The sequence below is a fragment of the Pseudonaja textilis genome, unplaced genomic scaffold (assembly GCF_049901715.1).
Source record: "Pseudonaja textilis isolate UNSWEBS1 unplaced genomic scaffold, rPseTex1.2 PTEXCTG205, whole genome shotgun sequence".
Classification (NCBI taxonomy): Eukaryota; Metazoa; Chordata; class Lepidosauria; order Squamata; family Elapidae; genus Pseudonaja; species Pseudonaja textilis.
The window spans coordinates 1-24,993 of record NW_028262524.1 but is presented as its reverse complement, the minus strand read 5'-3'; the positions used below and the strand labels follow the sequence as shown (position 1 = coordinate 24,993).

General features: G+C 40.8%; 3 protein-coding genes and 4 non-coding genes across 12 annotated transcripts; 3 read left to right on the top strand and 4 right to left on the bottom strand.

The window, feature by feature from the left end:
* Window positions 1-8: 8 nt before the first annotated feature.
* On the bottom strand, window positions 9-8,304 carry LOC113443285 (adiponectin receptor protein 1-like). 3 transcript variants are annotated; one of them, XM_087918693.1, is made up of 5 exons: window positions 8,180-8,304; window positions 7,210-7,402; window positions 6,353-6,505; window positions 2,435-2,606; window positions 9-219 (listed from the first exon to the last, which is right to left on the bottom strand). In XM_087918693.1, the coding sequence occupies exons 2-5, from the start codon at window positions 7,327-7,329 to the stop codon at window positions 29-31; spliced, it is 636 nt and encodes a 211-aa protein (XP_087774819.1). In that variant the 5' UTR covers window positions 7,330-7,402; window positions 8,180-8,304; the 3' UTR covers window positions 9-28. The 3 variants fall into 3 exon arrangements, with proteins under 3 accessions (XP_087774819.1, XP_087774820.1, XP_087774818.1); XM_087918694.1 differs by having other exon boundaries at window positions 8,135-8,212; XM_087918692.1 differs by lacking the exon at window positions 8,180-8,304 and having other exon boundaries at window positions 7,210-7,710.
* Window positions 8,305-9,419: 1,115 nt separating this feature from the next.
* TRNAE-UUC (transfer RNA glutamic acid (anticodon UUC)) lies at window positions 9,420-9,491 on the top strand. Its single transcript has one exon. It is a non-coding gene; the product is annotated as a tRNA-Glu (tRNA).
* Window positions 9,492-9,686: 195 nt separating this feature from the next.
* Window positions 9,687-9,758, top strand: TRNAE-UUC (transfer RNA glutamic acid (anticodon UUC)). Its single transcript has one exon. It is a non-coding gene; the product is annotated as a tRNA-Glu (tRNA).
* Window positions 9,759-10,191: 433 nt separating this feature from the next.
* TRNAE-UUC (transfer RNA glutamic acid (anticodon UUC)) lies at window positions 10,192-10,263 on the bottom strand. The gene has a single exon. It is a non-coding gene; the product is annotated as a tRNA-Glu (tRNA).
* A 1,152-nt stretch (window positions 10,264-11,415) lies between these two features.
* Window positions 11,416-11,487, bottom strand: TRNAE-UUC (transfer RNA glutamic acid (anticodon UUC)). The gene has a single exon. It is a non-coding gene; the product is annotated as a tRNA-Glu (tRNA).
* Window positions 11,488-12,735: 1,248 nt separating this feature from the next.
* Window positions 12,736-18,434, bottom strand: VMA22 (vacuolar ATPase assembly factor VMA22). Of its 4 annotated transcripts, none has more exons than XM_087918689.1 (6): window positions 18,099-18,434; window positions 16,403-16,593; window positions 16,025-16,128; window positions 14,606-14,700; window positions 13,861-14,022; window positions 12,736-13,172 (listed from the first exon to the last, which is right to left on the bottom strand). In XM_087918689.1, the coding sequence occupies exons 2-6, from the start codon at window positions 16,529-16,531 to the stop codon at window positions 13,048-13,050; spliced, it is 615 nt and encodes a 204-aa protein (XP_087774815.1). In that variant the 5' UTR covers window positions 16,532-16,593; window positions 18,099-18,434; the 3' UTR covers window positions 12,736-13,047. The 4 variants fall into 4 exon arrangements, with proteins under 4 accessions (XP_087774815.1, XP_026567050.2, XP_087774817.1 ...); XM_026711265.2 differs by having other exon boundaries at window positions 17,978-18,113; XM_087918691.1 differs by having other exon boundaries at window positions 16,403-16,532; window positions 17,979-18,100.
* An 802-nt stretch (window positions 18,435-19,236) lies between these two features.
* Window positions 19,237-24,518, top strand: IMP4 (IMP U3 small nucleolar ribonucleoprotein 4). The gene is made up of 7 exons (XM_087918688.1): window positions 19,237-19,378; window positions 19,910-20,018; window positions 21,219-21,302; window positions 21,414-21,523; window positions 21,967-22,099; window positions 22,733-22,887; window positions 24,136-24,518. Exons 1-7 carry the CDS (start codon window positions 19,376-19,378, stop codon window positions 24,385-24,387), a joined length of 846 nt encoding a protein of 281 aa, XP_087774814.1. The 5' UTR covers window positions 19,237-19,375; the 3' UTR covers window positions 24,388-24,518.
* Window positions 24,519-24,993: the final 475 nt, after the last annotated feature.

Below are 24,993 nucleotides of genomic sequence, written 5' to 3'. Positions count from 1 at the left end.
GGGGATGGAGAGAGGAGGGGAAATCAACTTACTTGGAGAAGGTGCGAGAAACTTTCTCAGAGTGGCAATAGACCGTGTGAAATAGCCAGGAGAAACAAAGACAGAGAATGGCTCCGAGGAAGAACATGCCAAAGACCACACGCTCCTGAATGGGGGCCACATATTTCATGTTGGGACTGAACATGTAGCCAATGCCCAAAACCAGGAAGAAGAGGAACCCTGAGGAGAAGGAAGAAAGTTACCAATATATATAAATGTTTCTGCATGTATTCAAATACTGGGACATGTTTGGAAATGGGAAACATACATCTGGTTTGACAGGGACTGACTGTAGGGATCCTTTCTGAATCTACTCCTGAAGAGACTCCATTTCAGGAACTGACATAGGGCTTTCTCAAGTTGGGAGAATCAATGTGTGAAATGGGACACTGAAGAAGTATAGGTGGCTTCTGGTGTGAGTCATGGTTGACTGAAGACATCTCTGCGAACGAGTAGAGACAACCGCTATGAAGACAAAAGACCAGTGAGCAGTTTGATTGTTCGAGTCTCTCCAGAGAAGGGGAGAATTGGATATTGCCTAGGAGTGCTCAGTATGGCAATTCCCCATGAGAAACAAGAACTTTTTGTTCTGAGCAGCAGTGAAGCCTTTTATAAGGTCACAAAGGAAATGTTCAATTTAATTACTTTATGGATATTAAAGACATTCAAAGGCAAGCTTAATTTGACGCCTGATGAGTTTTGCTTTCTTCCTTGGATTTAACACACTTTAAGCAAGAGACTTAAGAATTTAAAATAAATCTGAAAAATACAGCAGTGGGTTATGGCACTTACAGAGTAGGCTGGTGAAAACTTTGAAGGCTTTTAAATGCCAAAGAGTGGTGAAAGATTGAATCCTGTGATTTGCACAGGAATGATTTAAAGATCAAGGCTATATATAATGAAAAGAAAGAATGAAAATTTGGATTATTTGATTAGGGATAATATTTGATATTCCTAGAAACACACACTGGACTTTTTGCTGAACTAGATTTGAAAAGATGATTTCTGGATTGTGCATAGATAAAAGGCTATGGGGAGAAGAGGAGCAATTTTGTAACTTTAAAAGAGGATGAAAAGTTATTATATTTGCTTATGTTTGGTATAATGAAGGTTGGAAGCCACTAATTTATTACTGTCTTTTCTTTTTCTTTTTTTGCACCTTCTGAACTTTTTTTTTCTCTTCTAGTTTAGCTTGTATTAGTTTTTACTATGTTTATTAAAAACTTCAATAACATTATTAGAGGCAGAGCAAGCATTGTTCAGTTAACTAGGAGAAAGGAAGGCAAAAAACTTGACCAAAGCTGGCCTAGCCTGCTACCTTAAAATTCAAGAAGCAGCCACTGAGTTAGTCCTATATTTATCATGTCACCCATAAACCAGATTTGGGACCACAGTGATCTTTCAAACTGTAGGTCCTTTTCTTACACATACATCCTCAAATGTATGTATTTACAAGATATGGCTCATTGAATTGCTTTTCTCCTGTTAGTTGGATAAACTTTACAGTATCAGTCAATGTCAGATCAGGTTTGGTGCTGGATATCTCATATTGAAAGAGGATTTTAAGATCTAAGAGTACATTGTTCCCAAGAAACTGGGCCGATGTGATTATGTGAAAAGGCATCCAAGAGTAAATGTTGAAGTCCCTGACATTGTCATCACTGGGGTAGTTGCAAAAATGTATGCTTTCTCAATGTAGAATTAAAGTTGGGGGTTTGTTTATGCTTTTTTATTTTGCAGATGTGGTTTCTTAATGTAAAATTGTGCCAACTAGATACTGGATCCCTAGCTCCATCTAGTTGCACAATAACGATGCAATCCATGGGCCAAAAAGCTTTATGGGGCAGTAGAATAAATTTATTACATACAAATAGGAAGTCATGAGATAGGAGTACGTCCTTTGTGTGAAAACAAACTTCCTTCTCTACCCTTGTACAGTTACCTTTATAGCAATGGAAGGGCAATTTGCTTTGGCTTTTGGTGAGTGAAAGAACAAGGCTGGAGAGAAGAGGCCACTCTTTCTAGGACCAATGTCTTCTTCCACCAACCTTTAAGCACAGAGAGAGTGCAATTATATCCTGATCTCCTTTCATTCCCTAGTGCTTACTATGGAGCGAAGGGAGAGAGGAGGATATTTGGCTTACAACAGGGCCAAATTTTCTTTCATATTGGCAAGGATGTTATCTCAGCTGTCATTAAACATCACTGGTGGAACATCATAACTTTTAGCCAAGTTTGATGCTGGATGTGTTTTGTTTTGGTTTTTTTTAAAGTAAAAAAGCACTTATATTGTGGAAACCAAAGTATTTGAGGCGATGGAGTGCAATTTGTTTCCCACCCTCTTTGTTCCCTCCTCAGACTATAGAGCTGTACAGTCCTCTGCCCCGTGACTGACCAAGCAGATGAGTCCAGATGTTGCCAGTCTCGGTGTGGAGCCGGAAGATGCTGCGGAAACAGGCGCGGAAGGAAGGCATGGGTGGCCGATGTCCGTGCAGGAGAAAATCGTTGTCTTTCAGCCAGTCAGGCAGCACATCATAGGGCATAACACGCCAACGGCCCTCCCAAACCTGCAACAGCAGAAGAGAGGCTAGAAGAGTCATACCCTTCCTTCTGTGAGCTGAGAACATCAAAACTGTGAGTGTGTTTGTATACTTGGGTCTATGCTATGCTTCTTGGAGAGCGGAGGAAACCAACCTGGGAGAGAAGAATTTCTCGAGTTTTCAGAAAGAATTTTTCTAGTGTTCACTTCATTGAGTTTCAAAGTAGAGGGTTTGGTTTTTTGCCTTCATTCCCTATAAGCCTAGGGGTAGGGGTGGAGCTCTCACCTCACAATCCGGAGGCTGTGAGTTCAATCCTAGGTAGCGGCAGATATTTCTCCCTCTTAGCACAATGAGAAAATTTCTGCTGTGAACTCCGCATTGGTGTCAGGAAAGGCACCCAGCCAATAAACACTCGGCTCCATTCAGTTGCCCCAACTCCACCCCGATGCAAGGGATGTTAAAAGACCAAAAAATAAATAAATTCAAGGTTCCAAAGTGCTTTGAAGTTAGGACAAAGTTGCACAGCCTAACTGCCCCTCACCCCCACGATTTAGATGGGGCCCTCTAAACATTCCAAGAAAATTGGTATTTTTTATGCCAAAGTAGAGAAGAGTAATAGAATCCATCAAGAATGAATTATATTCAAAGGATCTATTGAATTTACTGTCATTTAAAATAAACCTATTCAAGTTTAAATGCACTGAATGGATCCTCTTTAAATATGAGATGTCTTTTTTCTGATGCACAGACACCATATGCCACCCAGAGCATCCTGAAAAAAAAATATCTTGACACCCCTAAGGTAAACCAAAGCAAACAATCTACATGGGCATATGTATTTAGTATGGAGATGCACTCACTCGTCTTGATCCTATATTTTGAAAACAGGCAGTGGGGTATCTTCCAGCTGATAATTAATTTTAAGTAAACTTAATTATTTTTTGCATTGGGAAGTTCCCAATGATCTCCAGCTAGAACCTTTTGTTATAAACAAGCCCAGTCCACCTCACAGACTTGCCACGAGGACAAAATGGGCAGGATGCAAAGAGGATGCAAACCTCTATTGACTGGAGCTCCTTGAAGAAAGACAAGGTGTAATTAATTTTTATTTTATTTTTAAAGATCATGATTAAACCATAACAGGAGTCATCAATTGCTTTCAGGCTCTTCTTTGACTGGGTTCAAAGAATGCACTGGGTTCCCAATCCCTTCTGCTTTCATTTGTTCATTTGTTAGCTGCAGAAGACAAGCAAGCGAGCAGTGCTAGCCCTGCTTTCAAATGCTATAAATACTAGCCCTGCATTTACTTTTCACCTTGATTGAATGTCTGGTTGAAAACAAGCACTCCCGCAATGGGGAAAAAAAACCTATTGTAATTTCTTACTGTTCAAATCGAACAGCTTTGGTTATAAAAATGCGGCAAGTTTGATCATAGGTGAAATGAGACTGTCCTGGAGAGACAGCAAGCAGGAGGAGAGCCGCAGTCTGGGCAACTTAGTGGTAGTCCAGACCAGAAGCCCTGATTCCTTCTGTGGACTCAGCTGCCTCTTATTAAACTGTCACCACATCTGTGGCTCCTCCTCCTGTTCTTCAAAACAGTCTCACAGACTATTATAGAGAGGGATACAGAGACAGACAGAGTTGTTTGCAAAAAAATAGCAATAAAATCAAATAACCATCTGAATTGAGGTGGTGTACTGACCAAAAAGCCTTATTTCAGGAACAAGCCACCTTTACAGGCTCATGGGCACCACTGTGTCATTTAGAGGCATGGAAATAATAGGAATTATATTATTACATATACAACAATATGAAATCACAGCTGTCAGTTTTTTAGTTTTCATACGCAACAAGTTCTTTCCAAGAACTTAGGATTCATAATGTACCAGTGCATTTTTATTATTGCTGTTGTTGTTAATCTTCATTTTGATTCACAATCTGGGACTGATAAAAACTTAACAGTTCAAGTCTTAACCAAGAGCTGTTAAGGTAGTATCTGAGTATATAGACAGTTCCAAGTAGGGTGTTTTTTTGCAAAGTCATGATATTCAAATCTAATAAGTTCAAAATTTCCATGTATCTAGGAATCCCTTTGGGCTCCTATTACTATTGGTACCTTATTATTGTTTTTGTTATTATTAATAGTAGTATCTCATGCCAGAACATGAAGTTATTTTGGGATGTAATTTTCTTGAGAAATTGCAGCTGTTTTAACAACAGCAACAAGAAGTATTCAATTTTGGCAATCTAATAGTGCTGTTGGTATCTGCAGGGAACATATTGGCAATTCTGGCCTAACAGAGGTTTTGGGAATGTCAGTCATGGTTAAGCGGAGATTTTAATGCAATCTTTATATCCAATGTTTGAGACACTGTGCTATTTGAAGCATTTTTACTTAGACGTCAAAGGGAATTTAATAAAGCTTATATTCAAGTAAATGGATATAGGATTGTGACAGTATCTCAAGTTCTAGTTCTATTGTATCAAATTCAATACAGGTAATGGGAAACTGTCTATTAATTGCAACTCTTCCCTTTGAGAAATAAAGCAGGTAGAAGAAAGGAATAAAAAATAAGGGGATATTCTCCTCTTCCCACCTTTCTGTTCCTTTCACCTTCTTCTAATATTTTCTTTTAACAAAAATACCAAAAATCAACCAAGGAATAAATGAATTCCTGGAAAAAGGAAAGAAATAGACAGGAGTTAAGAGACCTTACCTGCCATCATCTACATGACCTTCTTAATGTAAACAAAATAAAACAAAAACAAAACTTCCTTTCCTTTTTTTCAGTGAATAAATTATCTGCCTTCCTCTGAAATTATGGTCAGCCTTCTATCAAAAATTCATTTTCTGGTCTTTGTAAAAGTTAGTCATTGGTGATCCACAATATCAAATGATACAGTGAGGAACTCTAGACGCTAGATGTAATGATCTTATTTGAGAAGGGGGCTCTTATATAGCAACACACACACACATATTCATGCCTAGTTACATACATACATACATACATACATACATACATACATACATACTTACATACATACATACATACATACATACATACATACATACATTCGACTTTGAACTGAATTTCTGGGAGTCCCAGATAAGATATTTTACATGCTAGAGTTCAGTCAATTTCAAAAGTAGGCTGGACATAGCTTATAAAAACAGAGGACAATACTGATCCAGGAGAAGACTGTTCCCACTTGCCTTTATCTGGCAGTAGTTCACCTCCAGATCTTTGGAAGTGTAGTCTTTTGCTCCTTGTGCTGCCTTATGGTTCCTTCCCATGGCCTCCCTCAGATGTGGGCCTGAAGGGAACTCCGCTGGGTGACTGAGTTGCATGTCAGAAGAGTGAGCCCACAGCATTTCCAATTTTGCTCCTCCTGGTCTTCCTGGTTCTGGGTAATGTGGCCAGATGGCCTCGCCCCTCTACGAACCCGCCCAGAAGCTGGCTCAGAACAGGTTGTCATGGCAGAGAGGAGACTCTCTTCCCCGGGGTAAAGGATGGAACTCTTATGGCTCCCCACTCCCAATCACTTGGCAAAAGGGGCTCTTTCTCCCAGCTTTGTAAAGCTGAGAAGAAGGAGGATGTTGGTCAGCAGGTGAAGTCATAATGATGCTTCCTGGAGTACTGCTGTGACATATTGGCTTGCCTCAGAATCAATAGGGCTCATTCAAGAGTTGACTGCTGGGCAACAGTTGTAGAAGAATGAAGTTAGAAAGAGTGTGACATCCAAGAAGGCTTAATGTAATTGGTGTAACTTGCCTTCAAAACAAATTCTTCCATCTTCTCCATGGCATGCTGGGCCTGAAGTGGCAACATCAAGACCCGCACAGGATCTGGACCTGTATTTTCCTCCTCTATCTCTGGATCCTGTGATCCCCAACCTGTGGGCTCAACCTTCATTTCAATACCATCCTGAAAAAGAAGATGCATACACTGACCAATGGAATTGTATAGAAAGACAGATAATCTGAGAAGAGATAGGAGGAAAGAAGGAAAGCCAGGAATAACATTTCCCTTTTATGCGATATAGTGCAGTATTCTACTGATAGATTAACAGAGAGGTTCAAAGTCCCTTCCCTCTTGATGCAAGGGATAAAGGATAGGGCCAGAAATAATATAAAGAACTTCCTCCTTCAAAGAATCATGGTCAAGAACAATTGGTTTAGATTTGGCCTACTCAGTCAACCAGCCACTGGATTCAGAGCACTGAGAATGACCTACAGTCTCTATTTTAAATGACCTACAGGCTCTATTTTATGAGCTTACAGTCCACTGCTGTAGACATGCTAGCTTTTAATCTGATCTGCTGGATATGGTGCTTGTAAAGCTCCTGTTGGAAGACCAGCAGAAGACAGAACAATGGAACTGATGCTGAAGTGATTCCATAAGCCAGACAGAAAAAAATAGTAGTGTAGCTCTGGCTAGAAATCATACTCTCAGCTTTGAGTTCTGACTTTTCTTGAAACCTCAGCCCAGCAAAGCCGTTTTTACATTCTTAGACAACTGTAATTGGCCTTATTGAACAGAGTTTGGGTCATGATGACTTCACACAAAAGAAAGATGCAGAAGACAGTAATAAGAAGAGAGACCCAATGAGTGGTCCTCCTAATACTCACCTGTCCAGCATTCTCTTGTAGCAAAGGTCTCATTTCAGCCACAGCCTCCTCCCCCAAGTACCCTGCGCACCACCCAGCCCGCTCCTTCAAGGGCTCCATGATGGGGGAGGAGGGGGGCATATAGTTGAAGCCTCTTCACAGGCAGAGGCTCAGTCCCCTCTGCAAGCCACCAGCCCCATCGTCCCCACTGTCTCTGTGAGAAAGCAGAGGGGGGTAAGGGATGCAGAGGGATGAATCTCTGGATCCTTCTGTTCTCCTCACCTGGTGATTTGCCATATCTCCCCCTTCAGCTCCTACTTCCCAAACCATCCTGCATGCTTGTCCACAAGAGCCGTGCTTGTCACCCTACCCCTTCCTCTTTGCCCCCCACCCTGAAATCTCTACCTCTCTTCAATTCAGTTGTTTCCCCAGTCTCTTTTGTTTTTATTCCTCTCATCCCCCTACCATTCGTCATCCCTCTCAAATGTGATAACTTGCTCCCTAGTTATATTGATTTGAACTCTAAATATTGGTACTCTCCACCTTAACACTTTATATTACTGCTTGAAATCTGTCCTTGCTCCCAGCAAGGGTTTGGGGAGAGTTTTATCTGCTTCCCCTAGATTCCTAATATGGTACAGATAAAGCAGTAAGATCTGTGCCACCCCATGGTTGACTTTACAAATGGGGGCAATACACAATCTCTTGAAGCTTTGTAAGTGGAATCCAAGGAGGAATAGTACTGATCTATAGCCATTCCTTGGTGTCCCTTCCTTGCTTTCAAGCATAGTTCACATCTGTAAACTCATCACCCCCACAAAATCCACTCTTTGGCTATTTCCTTCTGCCCCATAGCATCCCTGGCCATACTTCTTCCTTGTCCCCATTCCCTTGAGGCCCTCCCAAATATTTCTGCCCTCCCTTCCCCTCTCCGTTGCTCCATCACCTTTCTTTCCATTCTACTCTCCCAGCCCCTTCATTATACCCTCACCCAAGAGCCCTAGCAGCAGCATCGGGACCCAGCTGTCCCTTAAAACCCCGCCTCCCGCTCCGATAAGCCTTGGCACCTGCCCATCAAATTGGGATCACTTCCTGCCAGAAGCCGAGCATCCTCGCTTGCTTGGATTGGGCAATGAGCGCGCGCGCGGGAGGGGGGGAATCCGCTGCGGATAACTTCCGGCTGATTCTGGAAGCCTTCCTTTCATTGTTGCCATGGTGACCCTTAAAGAACGGTGCCCTTTGTTTTTGTAGCGTTCGACAAGGGAAGCCTAAATCGTTTTGCAGCTGGGGTGTGTGTGAAGAAGGGGGTGGGTGGGAATCATCTGCCACCTGTCGTGCAGAAGTTAATAAATTTACGAAAGATCAGGACATTTAATCTCAGGCACAGATCTGGGGGTCTGCCCGCAGAAATGGTGTGTAAGATTTCTGTGCGTGGATAAGCCGCTTTTTTTTTTTTACGAGGAAGCCGATGCGTGTCGGTATAGCCGTGCGTGTAACGTGTACGAGGGAGGAATTGTATGTCTCGATGCAGGTGCACAATTGAATGAGGCAGGTTTAAACGCACCTGCGTAGGTTGCTTATGCTTTGTGTCTGGGAAAGTTAGACACAACTCCTAAGTCTTCCTTACGAAACGCCCTAATCTCGTTTGAAGGCATCTGCATGAATCAACCGAAGCCATTGCCCTCCATTGATCGTACTCCAGGACTGGTAATTAAAGCAGCCCGATGGGATCCTTTGGAAGACCCAAAGAGCTGTAATTCTTCTCAAGCTCCAGAAAACGTTTAAGATGCGTGGAACATCAACTCCCAGAAATCCCCAGCCAGCACGTTGGTTGTGTGGAATGTCGGGAGTTGAAGTCCACGCGTTTTAAAGTTGCTGAGAAAGTTGCATAGCAATGGAACTAATAGTGATTTTTTTTTAATTCGAAAAGAATTGGTGAAACTGACAAAGAAAGGACACGTGACACAGGTTCCCCGATACATTTTTTAAAAATCCCTATTTTATTTTGCACATTTTAATTGAGCTTGGCGTTTCAGTTTTCAAACACGTGTACATTAATGTTTAAAACGTCAGTCTGTCACTTTTCTACTGAAAACCACAAGAAATTTATTCGAAGGAGGTTGGATTTTGAAGGACGACTTGCTGCAGTTCCTAAACATACCTGTAGGGGCAGAAACGATTTTTATGGCTTAGTTTGGACCACCATTTCCTAGAAGCGTTTCGTAAGTCCTTCCCATATGGTCTAGCGGTTAGGATTCCTGGTTTTCACCCAGGCGGCCCGGGTTCGACTCCCGGTATGGGAAGAAGGTTTTTTTGTGTGTATGTTTCATTTTTGATTTTTAGGAATTCTCTTCCATTTTTTTTCTAATTTCAAAATACCGTACAGTACTATATACTTTGTTCTTTAGAAATCGAAAGTGCACAGATTATTGAAAATGAGAACGAGTACTAAACGCTATAATATCAACTTAGTTCACAGGAAGCTAAATTACGTCTTCTCCCATATGGTCTAGCGGTTAGGATTCCTGGTTTTCACCCAGGCGGCCCGGGTTCGACTCCCGGTATGGGAAAAGTATATTTTTTAAAAAAAATTAAAAATGGATTTCTTCCTAATTAAAACCATTAAAATCCACTGAAATTTCAAACTTACTTGATTACAAAGAGCAGGGTATCAGGTTCTAAAGGTTTTTTCAGTGTAAGCAAGATTCTTAAAAGAGGACAAACAATTGATTCATCAACTGGACAAAAGGAATGTGGAGGTGATTTGTATAAGTTTCCGAGAAATATTCAGATAATTGATTTCTTTAGAGGCTTCATAAAATGGGTCTGTTGTAATTTATAAGATCTGAAGCCGGATGCTCCCTTTCTTCATTTTAAAAACAGCATGAAAGTTCGTATTTTTTTGCAAAAATTCCCACCAATTCTTTTTCATGAATTAAGGAATATTGGAACATGATGAAGATGAATGGAACATGAGGAGAACTTTATTATAAAATCCCAACTTTCCCATACCGGGAGTCGAACCCGGGCCGCCTGGGTGAAAACCAGGAATCCTAACCGCTAGACCATATGGGAGAATATGTAAAACTCAGCTCAACCACCAGAAGTTCAATCTGATGTTCCAAGGCTAACTTCTGCTACTACCAGATGAATGAATGAATTCATGTTACATGATCTCTAGGCAATTTCTCCAATTCACTTTGGGGCTTGTCAAATTCACGTATCGGCTCTCAAGTTTGACGAGGTTCGCCTTGAATGAAGGCCTCTTTGGACGACCCTGTGTGCAAACCGTCCCATGCTTTCGATCCCTTTCTTCAGCAAGGAAGTTTCGGACTCGGGAAGGGCAGCAGGCTGGGCCTTCTCTTGGGCCGGTGCTAACCGGACAGAGGAAGCCCCTTCCCGCTTTGCTGAAAGCCGGGAAAAAGTGACTCCAGGCTCCAGAAGAGATACCGGTCCCAACTTGGTCGCTTCTAATAACTTTAAGCCGGTGCTTTAAGGATGCGAACCCAGGTGTGGATCTAGATGCAATTTCCCTCCACCGTTGCCTCTTCTCGAATCTCTGAAAACTAGGGGATTTTGCATTATTTTGCATTATTATTAATTTATTTGCAAGGCAGATTTTAAGCTCACATTGCCACTTTAGAGGCAACTTGACATAAGAACAGGCACGCGAACTGTTAAAAATGTGGCCGCTGCGATGTTCTTTGTGCCACGCCGAGCTATAGGTTGCCTTTCTTAAAGGCCCCCATTCCTGCTCGCAACTTCACCAAGAAGTTTCCTCCTTGTCTGCTCCCCACCTCCCCACCCTGCTTCCGCATAGCGGTACTTTTGGAAAGCAACTCTAAAGGCGTAGCGACCCCTACTGACAGGCCAGGGAAGTGCGCCTTTAAAAGTCCCAGTAAGGTCAAGTCTGGTCCCAGATGCCCGGCCATTTTTTTACTTGCAAAATAAAAAATAAAATAAAAATATCCGATTCTTTTTATGTCTTATCTACACACATACACGAGAGTAGAAGAAGCCGATCTGCATATTGTGGTCTCTCTCTAAACATCTCTGTTAGCAACAAGCTTTTTTTAAAGTTCGCTTCTTTTAGGGTCCCGAGGGATAAAACTGTCTTCCCATTAGCTCTCGATCCAATAACAAAAAGCAGAAGGGTTGCTCTAGTTGTTTTGCTAATGCTTATGTCTCCACAGTGAACGATTTAGAAAACTTTAAGAAAAGCTGTTCTTCCCATACCGGGAGTCGAACCCGGGCCGCCTGGGTGAAAACCAGGAATCCTAACCGCTAGACCATATGGGAGGATACTGTTCAAATGCTAGTACAACTGTCTGATAGAGATAACAGCTCAATAAAGACAATTACGTTTCTCAAGTCTTGAATTTCTTGTACCGATTACTATTCGATTTTTAAAAAATATTGGTAGCTTAGCTTTGGTTAGCATCCGTAATGTACTAAGCTATATATTTTTTATCTTCTCACCCATTCCTCGGGAATAAAATCACTAAACTTGAAAACCTCATTAAGCATTTTCTGGTCTTGTTTCTTTCTTGCACTTGGACAGTGGTGGTAGACTTTTTATGTTAACTTTTTGTACTTAAGGCTCAAATATACAAAAGCTTTGTGCTCTGTAAAGGATGGGCATGAATCAGCCAGGTCTTTTTAAAGACATTCTGCAGCAGCTCACCATGTATCTAGATGTGTCTGTCTTCCTTTTCTCCCCTCCGAGGCATTTGCAGTATGTCTGGGTTCATTATGATAAACCCTTGTAAGGGAGATACACTTCTTCAGCGTTTGAACTCACCTTTGTGGGAACCCCTTGGCTCCAATTTGCTGGAGCAACTCCAGCAGATATAAGAAGGAACATCTCCACCTGAAACCCCCAAATCCAATTGCTTGCTAAAAATAGAATAAGGCAACAGGTGACTTTTGAATAAGCTATGGTAGCTATGGTAGGTTTACCCAACAGCACACTGATTTAGTGTGATGTAAACTCAATGTATCTTTATTTATTTATTTAGAAAATTTAGAAAGTTTATTTAGAAAAACATGGCGACTCAAGGCACCTTAAAAGGATGCAAAAACAGCACGTAAAAGAAATAAAAATTAAATCCACCCACCCCCATCATGTTGTCACCGGATGTTATTTGATTTGAGGCAATTCCCAATATTCCTCTGTCAATCTCAGTAACTTTAAAAGAGTGATTTAGGGGCTGGTTTTCAAAATCACCACAACTTTGTTATTAGAAGAAATTAAAATATCAGTAATCACAATAGGCAGAGGAGAAATTTTTATTAAAATAAAAACCATAGTTTCACTGTTGAACTTTTTCTTAAAGAGATACACATCCAAGTCAGACAATATAAGGAGCCTATTTCTTTGGGGTTTCCACTTTTTTCCTTCAAGATATTTTAAAAAGCCCCTACAACATTCATCATAATTGAAACTTGTGCCTCATGTAAATCAGTTTTTGGTTTGATAGACAGAAAAGATTTGCTTATGATGAAAGCATATAAGACATATGAAAATCAAACTACAAATCAAAGACATTTGTTTCAATACTTTAAAAGACATATTGCCTCAGACAAATAAGAAAAAAGGGCAAAATGAAGAATATATACACTAAGCTAGATTTTCTAGCTATGCTTTATTTTAAAATACATACATCCATTTTTAGCTTTGTGCAAACAATCTTTTTAAAGTGCATCTGTAACTTACAAAGCCGTTAATAATTATAATTATCTTTTACATAGAGATTTAAAAACAGTTCAGGACAAATATGGAGATTTCCAAAACTACTCCAGTAAATATAAGCTAAAGTTTATAGCTTTTATTGTACCAGCAGAGATGATCATTATTGATCAAGGGGAGTACTGTTTCTTTCCAGCTACCAGTTTTTGTTTTTTTTTCAGCAGTGACTGGTAATAACTTCTAGTGGCCTCAATTTCACTTTGTATTGAGGCAATTTCTGCAGCCAGCTGGATCCCTGAAACAGCACAAGACAAAAAGGGGGTTATCAACAGGCAAATCTAAATAGTATTTTTAAAAAGAAAAAATTCTACACTGTCCCCTAAATAGGATTGTTTCCAGATATGACAGAATGCCCAACTTCCATTTTGCCAAGCTATAATTAGGAATTCCAGCAGCTGGAATCTTCTTTTATCCATGTGGCATTTGGGTTGGAAAAACCGTTTTATGAATGGTGAAGATCTCTAAAAAGCTCATTGACTTTGGGCCAGTCACTCCCTCTCAGCCCAACCCATCTCACATGGTTGCTGTTGTGGGGAAAATCAGAAGGAGGAGCATTAGTTATGCTCACCGTCTTGCATTGTTTATAAAAATAAAAGATGGGATACAGAATAAATTAATAATAAATACATAAATTACAGATCAGAAGCAACGCCCTTATTGCTTGTAGGAAGTGCCACAATAGGTTTGAACTGAATACCAGAAATTTAGTCTAATTCCTCAGATAGTGACTACCATAATATGAACAGAATTTAGCCACTGAGCAACTCCCCCAACTGATGTTCTGCTACCCAAGTAGCAGCTTTCACAAAAGAAAGCAACAGCTAAATGATAGTAATTTTCTTAGATCTTTAGACAAGGAATCAGAAGGGGACAGAAGTGCAGATGGCATTCATTGTGATTATCCCAGCTGCCATTTGCCTCACCTTCTCGGAAAGTCTTCTGAGCTTGTCGGAGGCTTTGAGGCACAAGGATGCCAAACCAGTTCAGGGGATCTTGGTGGCCTAAGGTCTCTGCAGGCTTGGATGCTGCATTCTGGGGTTGGGCCACATCCTCTGCTTTTCCTGGACCTTTTCGTCGTCGTACAACTAGAAGCAATCAAACAGTACCTTCAATCAAGGGAGACTGGCAAGCAGGGAAATGGATGTTGTTGAACTACAATTCTCAGGATGCCTATTGTAGGTTGTTTTAGAAAGCACAGTTGGACAGTTCTCATCCCTATCTTTGAAGAGTGATTGAGGCTGATTTCTGGTATTTGCAGAAATGCATTGTAAGCGTTCATATTATTGGGATAAAGAATTTCTGATTGACTGTTTCCTAGTATGATTTGATTGCTGACTGTACCCCATGACTATCATTAAGTGTTGTACTTTATGATTCTTGACAAATGTATCTTTTATGTATACCGAGAGTATTTGCACCAAGACAAATCCCTTGCGTGTCCAATCACACTTGGCCAATAAAGAATTCTATTCTATTCTGATTTGTGTTTCTATTCTACAGTGTTTATTTCACCAAATAGTTACATCTTTGGTTTTTAGTATTAATATAATAACCAATAGTCATTTTAAGATCCAGGGAAAGATTCAGATAGACCTTGGGAAATGATTGCAGTTTCTTAGGAATTCTGATCAAGTGGGTTCAAAAATCTTATGGGTTTTGTTCCTTTACCTTGTTCACTGGGGCCAATCTCTTCCACAAAAGCTGGGCTTTTGAAAGCATCTTCTGTGATCACCTGAAATTGAATCTGCCCATCTTCTGCCTTGCTAGATGGAACAAATAGAGAGTCATATACAAGACTGAGCATTTAGCTTGAAACCGACTCACTTCCAAGGCACAGGCAATAAGGATCACATTATTTGGGGCTCACTGAGATAGAGATCATTTCAGTTTTAGCTCTCTCTTTCTCCATAGGTATACAATATAATTGCCCCTATCAATGTTATTCCAGAACAACACTGTGATGTAGATCAGGTTATGAGGGAACTATTGGGTCAAGATTTTCCAAAGAGTTTTCCACATGGAATGGGGATTTGAATCTCTTTCTCCAGTCCTCATCCCAAAATCAAAGAAGTAAAACAATCTTCAGGTACTGATTTTATCAACAAAACAATCCAAAATGACATAGTAAAACTTCTCTCACTTGTCTAAAACCTTAGAGAACACAAAGCTCTCATAATTAAAGTTTGATTGAATGCAGCCAAGTGAAACAGTCCCTTCTTACAAAGGGAGTTGGATTAACAATTCCTGGAATTATTAGGATGACCTGATGTTTTGGAAAAGCTATTATGGAATGGAGCAAACTTCCCCAATCTGATGCATCTAGCTATTTAATTCCATGCTGGATGGCAATGGAAATAATAGCACTAAATATTTGAAATAATATTTTAAATATTTGCAGGGAGGTTCCAATAAAAATAACAGAAAATAGATGCCATCTATTTTTAGAAAAATTCAAAAGGCAACAGGAAAAGCGCCTAGTTATTCTTTTTCCTTTTCATTGAAAGTCATTATACTATTAGCCCCTGGATTAAGAACATTTGATTTATAGACACCTTATAGTTGTGAATGGGCTGGCTATTATTAAAATGATGGACGGCATTCTCCTTCCTTCAGATGATAAACCACTGAAGCCATACAATGTTTTCATGAACTGTTGAAGTCATGTGCATTTTTAATATTGGATAATGAGATAGCCAGAATATAAATTTAATAATAAATAATATAGAGCCTGTTTTCAGCAGTTCATGAAAATATTGTGTGGTTTCAGTGGTTCATAGGCTTGAGGAAGGAAAATTTTGTCTGCCATTTGTACTAATGGGCAGTCTCTTCATAAGTCCAAGTTCTGACTTAGATAGAAATTTGAGATACAGACAGAGGATTGGAACTCATTCTTAACTTGACTGAGTTTATACAACACATTGAGCCATAAATCATAATTCATTAAGCACAATGATTGTGTCTGTATAACTAAACCAAAAGCAAGGCAACCATATTTTGGTTTAGCACAATGTATGATTGCAGTTTCTGCCTTTATTCCCCACCATAGAAGTTCCCTCCTTGCCAAAATCCGGTAATTTTCCCACTCACCTAGTTTCTATCTGAATAGATGGTGTCATCTGGTGTCCATATTGCAGGGTAGATACAGATTTGTTACCCATGGCATAGCGAGATTTGGAGAGTGAGAACCAACCCTGGAAAGGCAAAATCAAAAACACAACTTACAGCAATCTTTCTGACCAGATAACTTTAATGTGAACAGTTACAACTGCCAGAATCCTTAGTCATCTTGAAAAGGGAATGAACTGATACTGGATTTTCTGACATTGGGAAGTCTATGACACATTTCCCCAAAAGGAATCAACAGTTCTGCTCAACTGCAGCAAGAGCTGGGGAAAGGGGAAAGGACTCCATCATTTGGCAGCATGCCCTTGGCCTTTACCAAGGTCTTATGTGCCATGTTCTCACCTGCTCCACCATGCCATTGAAAGCTTCTCTCTTGGTCTGGAGCATTTCAAGAGCATCAAAAAGGTGAAGGATAACATGGTCCAATTCCTCGCATATTTCAATTTGTTCAATGTCCTCTGCGGGAGCCATCGGAATGGAAAATTGTGCAATTGATCCTATTCGACCTTGTGTCACACAGGTTTCAAGAGTTTCTGTTATAATAGATAAACATCCATGTTGATGTAAATTGTTATATTATATATTTAATTTGTGCACTACTTTTCCATCAAAGTGTTGAAAACCACAACAGGAAAAAAATGAATAAGATCACAAATTAAGCAATTAAATCCATTTGCAACCTATTCAACCATTACTTCGAGCCAGATTTAGATGCATACAACTTGTAGAAGCAGATTCCTTGCCTTTTGTCCTAACAGCAGTATTTTTTTCAAAATATTTTAAAGAAGATGGACAAACCCACTGAATGGGATACGCTCCAGTGAAGAATGAAGGACCTCTGAAAACAAGGCAAAGTGAGCAATGCTGACAGAATGATTTGTTTAAAGGATCCCACTATCTTTTCAGGCTCTCTACCTCATTTAGCAGTACCTTACAACTGTTTGTGCACTATTTAGAAAGCATGTAGTACTACAAGAGCAAGGAAAGGTGAGAAAAGCTTGTTTCTTTCCATCCAGATAATCAATATTTGGATCTGTGTCCATATTTACAAAACAATCTCAGATAAAAACCTGTCTGAATCAATACAACTTCTGCTGATGGAAAGGAATAAAGGAAGACTCAAAATAAGCTTCTGTTGGCAAACAAACTTACAGTAGGAGCAATCCCAGTCAGGTATTGTGGTGACAATACCAGCCAAAAGCCCACTGGAGTCAGGAAGACTTACTTCTGAGTAGACATATCCATATCCTACTTCATTAGACTCAATATCACCTCTCCTTCACCTTTCTCTTCCCTTTTAAAACATGTAAACTGCATATTCGATACTTTATTTTTTCAACCTTCCTCCAGACTTCAAAGTGAGTAAGGTATTTGAGGACTGATCCATGAGTCTATTCTGCTTCACTACACCCGTCATTTCAAGGGCCAGACCTTACATGAGCCTGTTGCATTACTGTAAAGCTAATGGTGAATTTGTGTTGATATTAGAGAATCAATAGCAGTATTCCAGTATTTGAAGGGCTGCCACAAGGAAGAGCGGGTCATCTTATTCTCCAAAGCACCAGAGGGCAGAACAAGAAACAATGGTTGGAAACTAAGCAGAGAGAGAAACAACCTGGAATTAAGGAGAAACTTCCTCACAATGAGGACTATTAACTAGTGGAACAGTTTGCCTTCAGAAATAGTGCGCGCTCCACCACTGGAGGTTTTTAAGAAGAGTCTAGGGTCAGTCAATTATCTGAAATAGTAGAGTTTTCCTGCTTGAGCACGGGGCTGGACTAGAAGACCTCCAAGGTCTCTTCCAGCTCATTCTACTCTAATTCTAATTTATGACGCCACAACAAAAGAATCCTGAGGCGCCACAAGCCCCTCATTCTTTCTACCTGCAACTGTGATCGGTAATCGAAAGAATGATACCTTCGTCAGCAAATATATCCGCGTAAGTCGTCTTCTAGCCAAGACAGCCGGTCGCTCAACCTTCCTGCCCTGAATTCTAATCACTGTACCCGACCCGCTTTTCGCAATTGACTTCCTGTACCTCTGCCTTTGAAACATGACTCCACCTTCTCTTCTTCCACGGCCAATGAGATCAGAAATGTTCATCTTTGACCAACCGGCTGCAAACCGAGGTAGAAAAGCGACAATAGAAGCTTCGGATAGGCCGCTTCCGGTTGTGAAGTCTTTCCCCCCCCACCCTTTATCTCTAGAGTGGCGTTTTTCAATCTCAGCAGTGATGTGGGGGCTTCAACTCCCAGAGTTCTCCAACCAGCTCGCTGAAGTCCACATAAGTTGAAGTTGCTGGGGTGGAGAAACATTGTTCTAGAGCAGGGGTGCCCAGACTTGGCAACTTTAAGACTTGTGGACTTCAACTCCCAGAATTCCTGGCTGAGGAATTCTGGGAGTTGAAGTCCACAAGTCTTAAAGTTGCCAAATTTGGAGACCTTATGACGCCACAACAGGGCGTCATAAAACAGGGATCGTGTTTATTAAGGGGGTTGTGCGTATATGTGTGTGGTGTGCGCTCTGATATTTCGGGCAAGTGCGGTGATGGGATCTCTTTTGTATCGATAAAGCTGGCCAAATAGATATCCCACACACACACACACACACAAAAGGCCGGGGAATATATGGTATCGAATAGGGGTTGAAAAACATCCAGTGGATCGAAATATTTTGTGCAGGCAGTCTCGCGATGGTATGAATGCTGGCAACTCAGTTCCAGTTTCTCTCCAGGAAGCCCACAAGAGCATTTTCATTTGTCCTTCAGATTAGAATCTATGGGGGAAGAAGTGTGGAAAAATATACGAAATATGAAACGGGATCCACTAGATCTTTCTTCCACATTTATGCTTTTTCGCCTACTGTTGGAAGGGAATCGGATTTGGAGAGGCACAGAAAGAAGGCAGAGGGGAGAAAAAAAAACACCCTAGACCTCAGTATTTCAAGATTCCATTAAAAAAGAAAATCTCAACAATGTTACCCGGTACTCAACAGCCTATAAAGCTATAAAGGCACTATGAAGCGGTATATAAGGGCTATTGCTATTCGTAAGCACCATTAGACTTTCACCCCATCGTGTGCGCGCGCATTTTAGCGATGTCGCCATGGAGGTTTCGGGCACGCGTTCTCATTACGTCACTTTCTTTTGTTCTGCCATGTTTGGTGTGGGCCTGAGGCTTCCCTTTGGCTTTTTCATTCTCATCTGTTATAGGCCGTTTCTCCTGACCAATGAGAACCGACCTCAAGGGCGGAAGTGATTGAAAGAAAGTGAATCGTAACGTGGTCGAGTGTGGGATGTTATAATTTAGGGAGATCATGGTAAGAACTGAATTTTGTGCATCAAGCAGTATTTCCCTTTTGGAAAAATGAGCAATAACTGTTTTTGCTTTCTGGCTAAAAGAATGGAGACAGAGTTTCCAGATAGCTCAGTTTAGATTTTGTCCAGCGATTCGAATCAATGAAGCCTCGGCATAGTAGACATTCTAATCTAGAGTAATTCGGGGCAAAGACCATAGATTTTGCGTATACTTTTAGAAGTTACCTATACTTTGATCAGGCTTCTCGGCCTGTTGTTTTCTAGGTACATTGAATTACAGTAGTTGGCAGTGTTGGTTACATATTTTTTTAAAAATAGCCCATAATTCTTCAAATGTTTACTTAGCAATCCAACTAAATTTGATAGGACTTATTCTGAATGCATGTAACTCAAAAGTTAAAAATTTCTGGATTTTTAACAAATGTTTCAGGACAGATCCATTTTCTCCCATCACTAGGTATATTGAAGTCAGAAGGAAAACAACAACAAAAAAGATCTTAATGAATCTAATTGGTGCATTTCTACTTTTTTAGTTACGTCGGGAGGCTCGTCAGAGGCGGGAGTATCTTTACCGCAAAGCTCAAGAAGAAAAACTCCGGACTCTCCAAGAAAAGAAAGAAAAAATTAAAAAGGCGTTGGATGGTACACGTTAATGACTTGGAATTGCAATATATAACAACAGGATTGCATTTTGTGAGAATGTGAAACGCTGAGAGTTTATGCCCCGAAGACATTCCTTGTGTGTCCAATCACACTTGGCCAATAAAGAATTCTATTCTATTCTATCCTATCCTATCCTATCCTATCCTATCCTATCCTATTCTATTTTTCTTGAGGGCCACTTGGCCTTTAAGTAAGCCCTACTAAATGGATCCTATATCTAAGAAAGCATGTATAGTTTGTCATATAACTGAACACATGTGCTTTTTTATTTGCTTATTACAATTGTTCTCCATGTTTCCTTTCATTTACTCAAGATTTCTTCTCAAAAGGGATGTTCACAAATAACCTTGAAAGGTAGACTAAGTGCGCAATTATCCATGAATTAATAGCTTTGTGGAGATTTGAAACTAAGTGCCTTGTAGTGCTTGTCTGGCATTCTAATCGAACAAAGGTTGGGTTTTAAGAAAGGATATGATGATGTATTAAGCCATGTTATATTTCAGCCAGCCAATCTCACAGAATTGTTGAAAAGTAATTTTTGAGAAAGCCAGTACAGTGTGATGATTGTACTAGGATAAGGAAGAGCCAGATTCAAGGCTCACTTCAGCCCTGGAGCTGACATTTCACCAGGCAGTTTCCATTTACCAATTTCAAAAGATGGCCATTCTGGGTATAAAATTGGAGGAGAAATAAGATATTTTGGAAAATGGAAAGAATAGGATATAATTCTAATAAATACAGAAATAAAATAGGTGGGAATGTTGCCCTCATAAACTTTTCAAAAGCCAGTTGAAAGAGCCAGGCCTTGCAGTTCTTACAGTACTCATCTAAAATAAATAATGACGGGCATGCTAGCTGGTGAATGGAAGAATCCTCTCACCTCAGTTTTGCTTCCCCATAAGAATTGAATTCATCTTATATTTGTCTTATTTTTTCTTTTCCTTATTTGTTTTTTTATGTTCAGTCTGCTTGAATTATTGTATTTTATATATTCTTTTATACTATACAATCAGAGATATTATTTGTATAATGTTTTGTGATTTTTACTTTAAGTGGTAAACCATCTAGAGTTGTTGGGAGTTGGGAGAATTACAATTCGTTTAAGTGAACCAATAACACACACAATAATGCAGATTTTTACAGTTTTTTTAAAAGTCACCTGTGTCTTTTCCCTTCCAGAGAACTGCTTGATTCCCACAGAACTTCGGAAAGAAGCCCTGGTCCTCCAGAAAGCACTGGAGTTTGATGACGGAGGGGCAGAAGGTGAGTGGGTCATTGGAGCCAAACCTCTGGGCTACTGTCCCCAATCTCGAACCCTCTAAATGCTTTCTGGGGAATCTGGGAAGGTTTGTAATTCTGACATTGGCCTGGCAGGAGTGACGAGTCATATAGATGATGAATACCGCTGGGCTGGAGTGGAGGATCCCCGTATTATGGTTACCACTTCCCGTGACCCCAGTTCTCGCCTCAAAATGTTTGCCAAAGTAAGTAAACAGTAAATGTCTTGTCCTGCTCTAGGTGGAAGCATGGCTTTAGAAAGCAGGTTGGTGGGGCAGGCTTGACTCAGCAGTTTAGTAGAAATGTTACTTTGCTCCTTGGAGGACCTGCAGTGTTTCTGGGACTACTTCATACAAAACGTGGCTACCAGAGCCTGCCAGAGGAGATTGAAGAGGTTTACTTTGAGCCAGACATCAAACCCAGTTCAGCTTAGCCCTGGGCAGTTAGGAGATCAAAGCAAATGGACTAACAGAGGCTGTGTGCTAGGATCATCTAAGATCTCAGCTCAAGCTTTCCAGATTAAAAAAAAAGTCAGAGTAATCTAACCCGTGTTATCGTTAAGGTACGGTGACTTTGGTTGCTTCTGCTCAGAAATCTGATTGTAAATGGCTGCTTATAATTTCATGTGTTTTTCCCATATTCTCTTTAGGAAGTGAAGCTAGTTTTCCCTGGGGCACAGCGAATGAACCGAGGCAGGCATGAGGTGGGTGCTTTGGTCCGTGCCTGCAAAGCCAATGGGGTCACTGACCTGCTGGTGGTGCATGAGCACAGAGGGGTGCCAGGTAAGTGATTTGCAAGTAGTACAGACTCGCTAGATAGTTGTGGTTTGAATCCGGTAGCTATCACAGCATATCCAGTAGAGATTCGGTGGTCATTTTATTTCATTTGTACTGGACTTGAGGAGGACAGTTTGATGGAATCACACAGAAGGTGCAACTTTGCTAATTTGGAAATGGGCTGAAGTTGCTTGTTTGATGTCAAATCTATCGGCAGTGGCTCTACTCTTCAGAAGCAATTGAATGCCTTCCAGATACCTTATGTTATCGTTCAACAATCCCTTTGCCAAATTGCCTCAGGTTGACAAGAGCTGAAATCCACTATGCTGCTTACTTGACTCTAGGTAGAAGTTAATATTTAGTGGTAGGCTGTGCACCCACCTACTCCCAGGTTCAGTGACCAGATTTCCAAGTAGAGTTTGGAAGTCTTCCATCTGAAGCTTCTGATGATGTTGAGCTAGATGGAGTAGCTGGTTATGAGCAAGGCTTAAGCAGAATTGGTGGATAAAGCATCATTCCCACATATCAGGTTGTGCCATAATAATGATTTCTTTTTTCAGTGGGTTCATCTTCTTCCATTGATAGCAACTGGGCCTAACTAGTTTCTCTGCTCCTTGTTCCCGCTTCTTCATTACTTAGATGGACTCATAGTTAGCCACCTGCCTTTTGGCCCCACTGCCTACTTCACCCTCTGCAACGTGGTCATGCGTCATGATATCCCAGACATTGGCACCATGTCAGAAGCCAACCCCCACCTCATCTTCCACAATTTCACGTCTCGTCTTGGACAGAGGGTAAGTTGAAGTGGTAGACCAGAATGTTGTTTCCTCAGTGTTTGACTATTGTTTAGCCTGAGATTGAACATCAAAATGTTGAAGGTAGCTAGCAAAACATCTGAGACATGGTAGGGCAGGAAATCCTGTTTGACTTGGCAGTAAGATCTACTGGCAAAAGTGTGTGCCAAAGTCACTAATTGTGATTGCTGTTTTCTGTGTTTACAAAATGTATCATAAAGCAGCTGAATACACTAGGTCTGTCATGGCAAACCTATGGCATGCAGGCCACAGGTGGCACTCAGAGCCATTTGTGCCGGAACACGAGCCGCAGGCAAACTTACCTCACTGCACATGCGTGCGCCTCACAGCTGATTTTCAGCTGGTTTGAGGCCTTTTTTGGCCTCCCAGGTTTGAGGAAAGCCTCTGCATCCTGAAAAATAGGCCTGTTTCATCACTTCCTGTATTTCCGGAAATACGGAAGTAATGAAACAGGCCTATTTTTCAAGCTGAGACGCTTTCCTCAAGCCTGGGAGGCCAAAAAAGGCCTCAAACAGGCTGAAAATCTGCTGGGAGGCACAGTGCAGGTAAGGGGGCATGGGATTGCATGCACATGCGCAGGGGGCGTGGGGGGCATGTGCATTGCCTTCTGGGTTCTGGCACGTGAGCGTGTGTGCTTGCGCACACGCACAATTTTTGACACAGGAGCCTAAAAAGTTTAGCCACCACTGCACTAGGTCTATTCAATAGACTAAGCTACAATTTTTAAAACATGGTTAAAGCTGCTAGATCTTTTACTGTCCTAGGTTAACATGTTGTGAACTCAGCCCCTGAAAGCAGTGGAATCCACTCTACAGAAGTGAATATAAGATTACCACTTTAGCCTGATCCCTCAGTGGTATTTTGGGCAAAGTAAAGATGTATCAGAGAAGTGGCATAATCACAGGTTTTCTCACATTTTTATGCACCAGAAATCATGCAAATAATATTTTAGTTGAGTTGCTAAAGATTATTCTAGCTGTGGATTATGGGAGGTCCATGGTCAATCACATTCAAAGGCTGTCATGTGAGTTGAGTCCGATTTATCAGCTTGATCTTGCAATTATGTTCAGTTACGTATGTCTTTAAATCTGATCCCATTAAGGGAAAACTTGACTTCAAGATTACAGGACTATTTGATACTTCATTCACTATTGTTTCCAACTTTCACCACACATCATCCACTTTCTACTCCCAAGGTTCTGGCATTTCCCCCTTTCTCCTTCATAGGTCACTAGCATTCTCAAGTACTTGTTTCCAGTACCTAAAGATGACAGCAAGCGGGTCATCACTTTTGCCAACCAAGATGACTATATCTCCTTCAGGTACATGTTTGGTTTCTGGGTGAGGCTGAGCAGAAATGCTTACCAGAGTGGAGCCAAGAGAACACAAACTTCACTCTCTGTTGGTGCCAGTTGTGAGGTCTTATTCATGGACAATGCCCTCCGTGGTAGTAACAACCTGAAATTTTGTCCCTTCTGAATAGTTGGATTATAATTGCTATACTTGTTGCAGATTGTGATAAATGTCACCACACATGTGAAGGGACTCAGGCTGAAGAAAGATGAGGGAGCATATTTCAAGCTGCTTTGGAAATAAGATGAATGGGCAGTCATGGAGGGCATTTGGGGGCTTATGTGTGGATTTGCTTTAGTTCTGCACTTTGTTGATTCTTTCAACATGCCAAAGGAGGGAAGCCACAGCACTTTTATTTAGCTAGTGCTACATGCTATCAGTTTGAGGTTGTCATTATTTAATAATTGCCACTAGCTTCCAAATACAATAGGTCATGAAAATTGCCTCTTCAGAGTCTTCAGTCATTTAGCAGGCAATTTAATCACTTTATGTGTAGTACCCATCCATCACTGAAGTACCCAATGATGGGCAGGATAAAAGTTTGTAAAGAAAGAAAGAAACTTTATCCCTGGCTTCTGTTCCACTTGGGGTATGCTGCAGTTGGGTTCATGCAACGTGTAACACCAAAATATAGTTTTATCTGTTGTTTAATGTAGAATCAATTAAAGTCAACCAACAAGTTGCGTTGTTAGCAGTGCCCTCAAAGAAAATATGAATACAGAAGTTAACAGA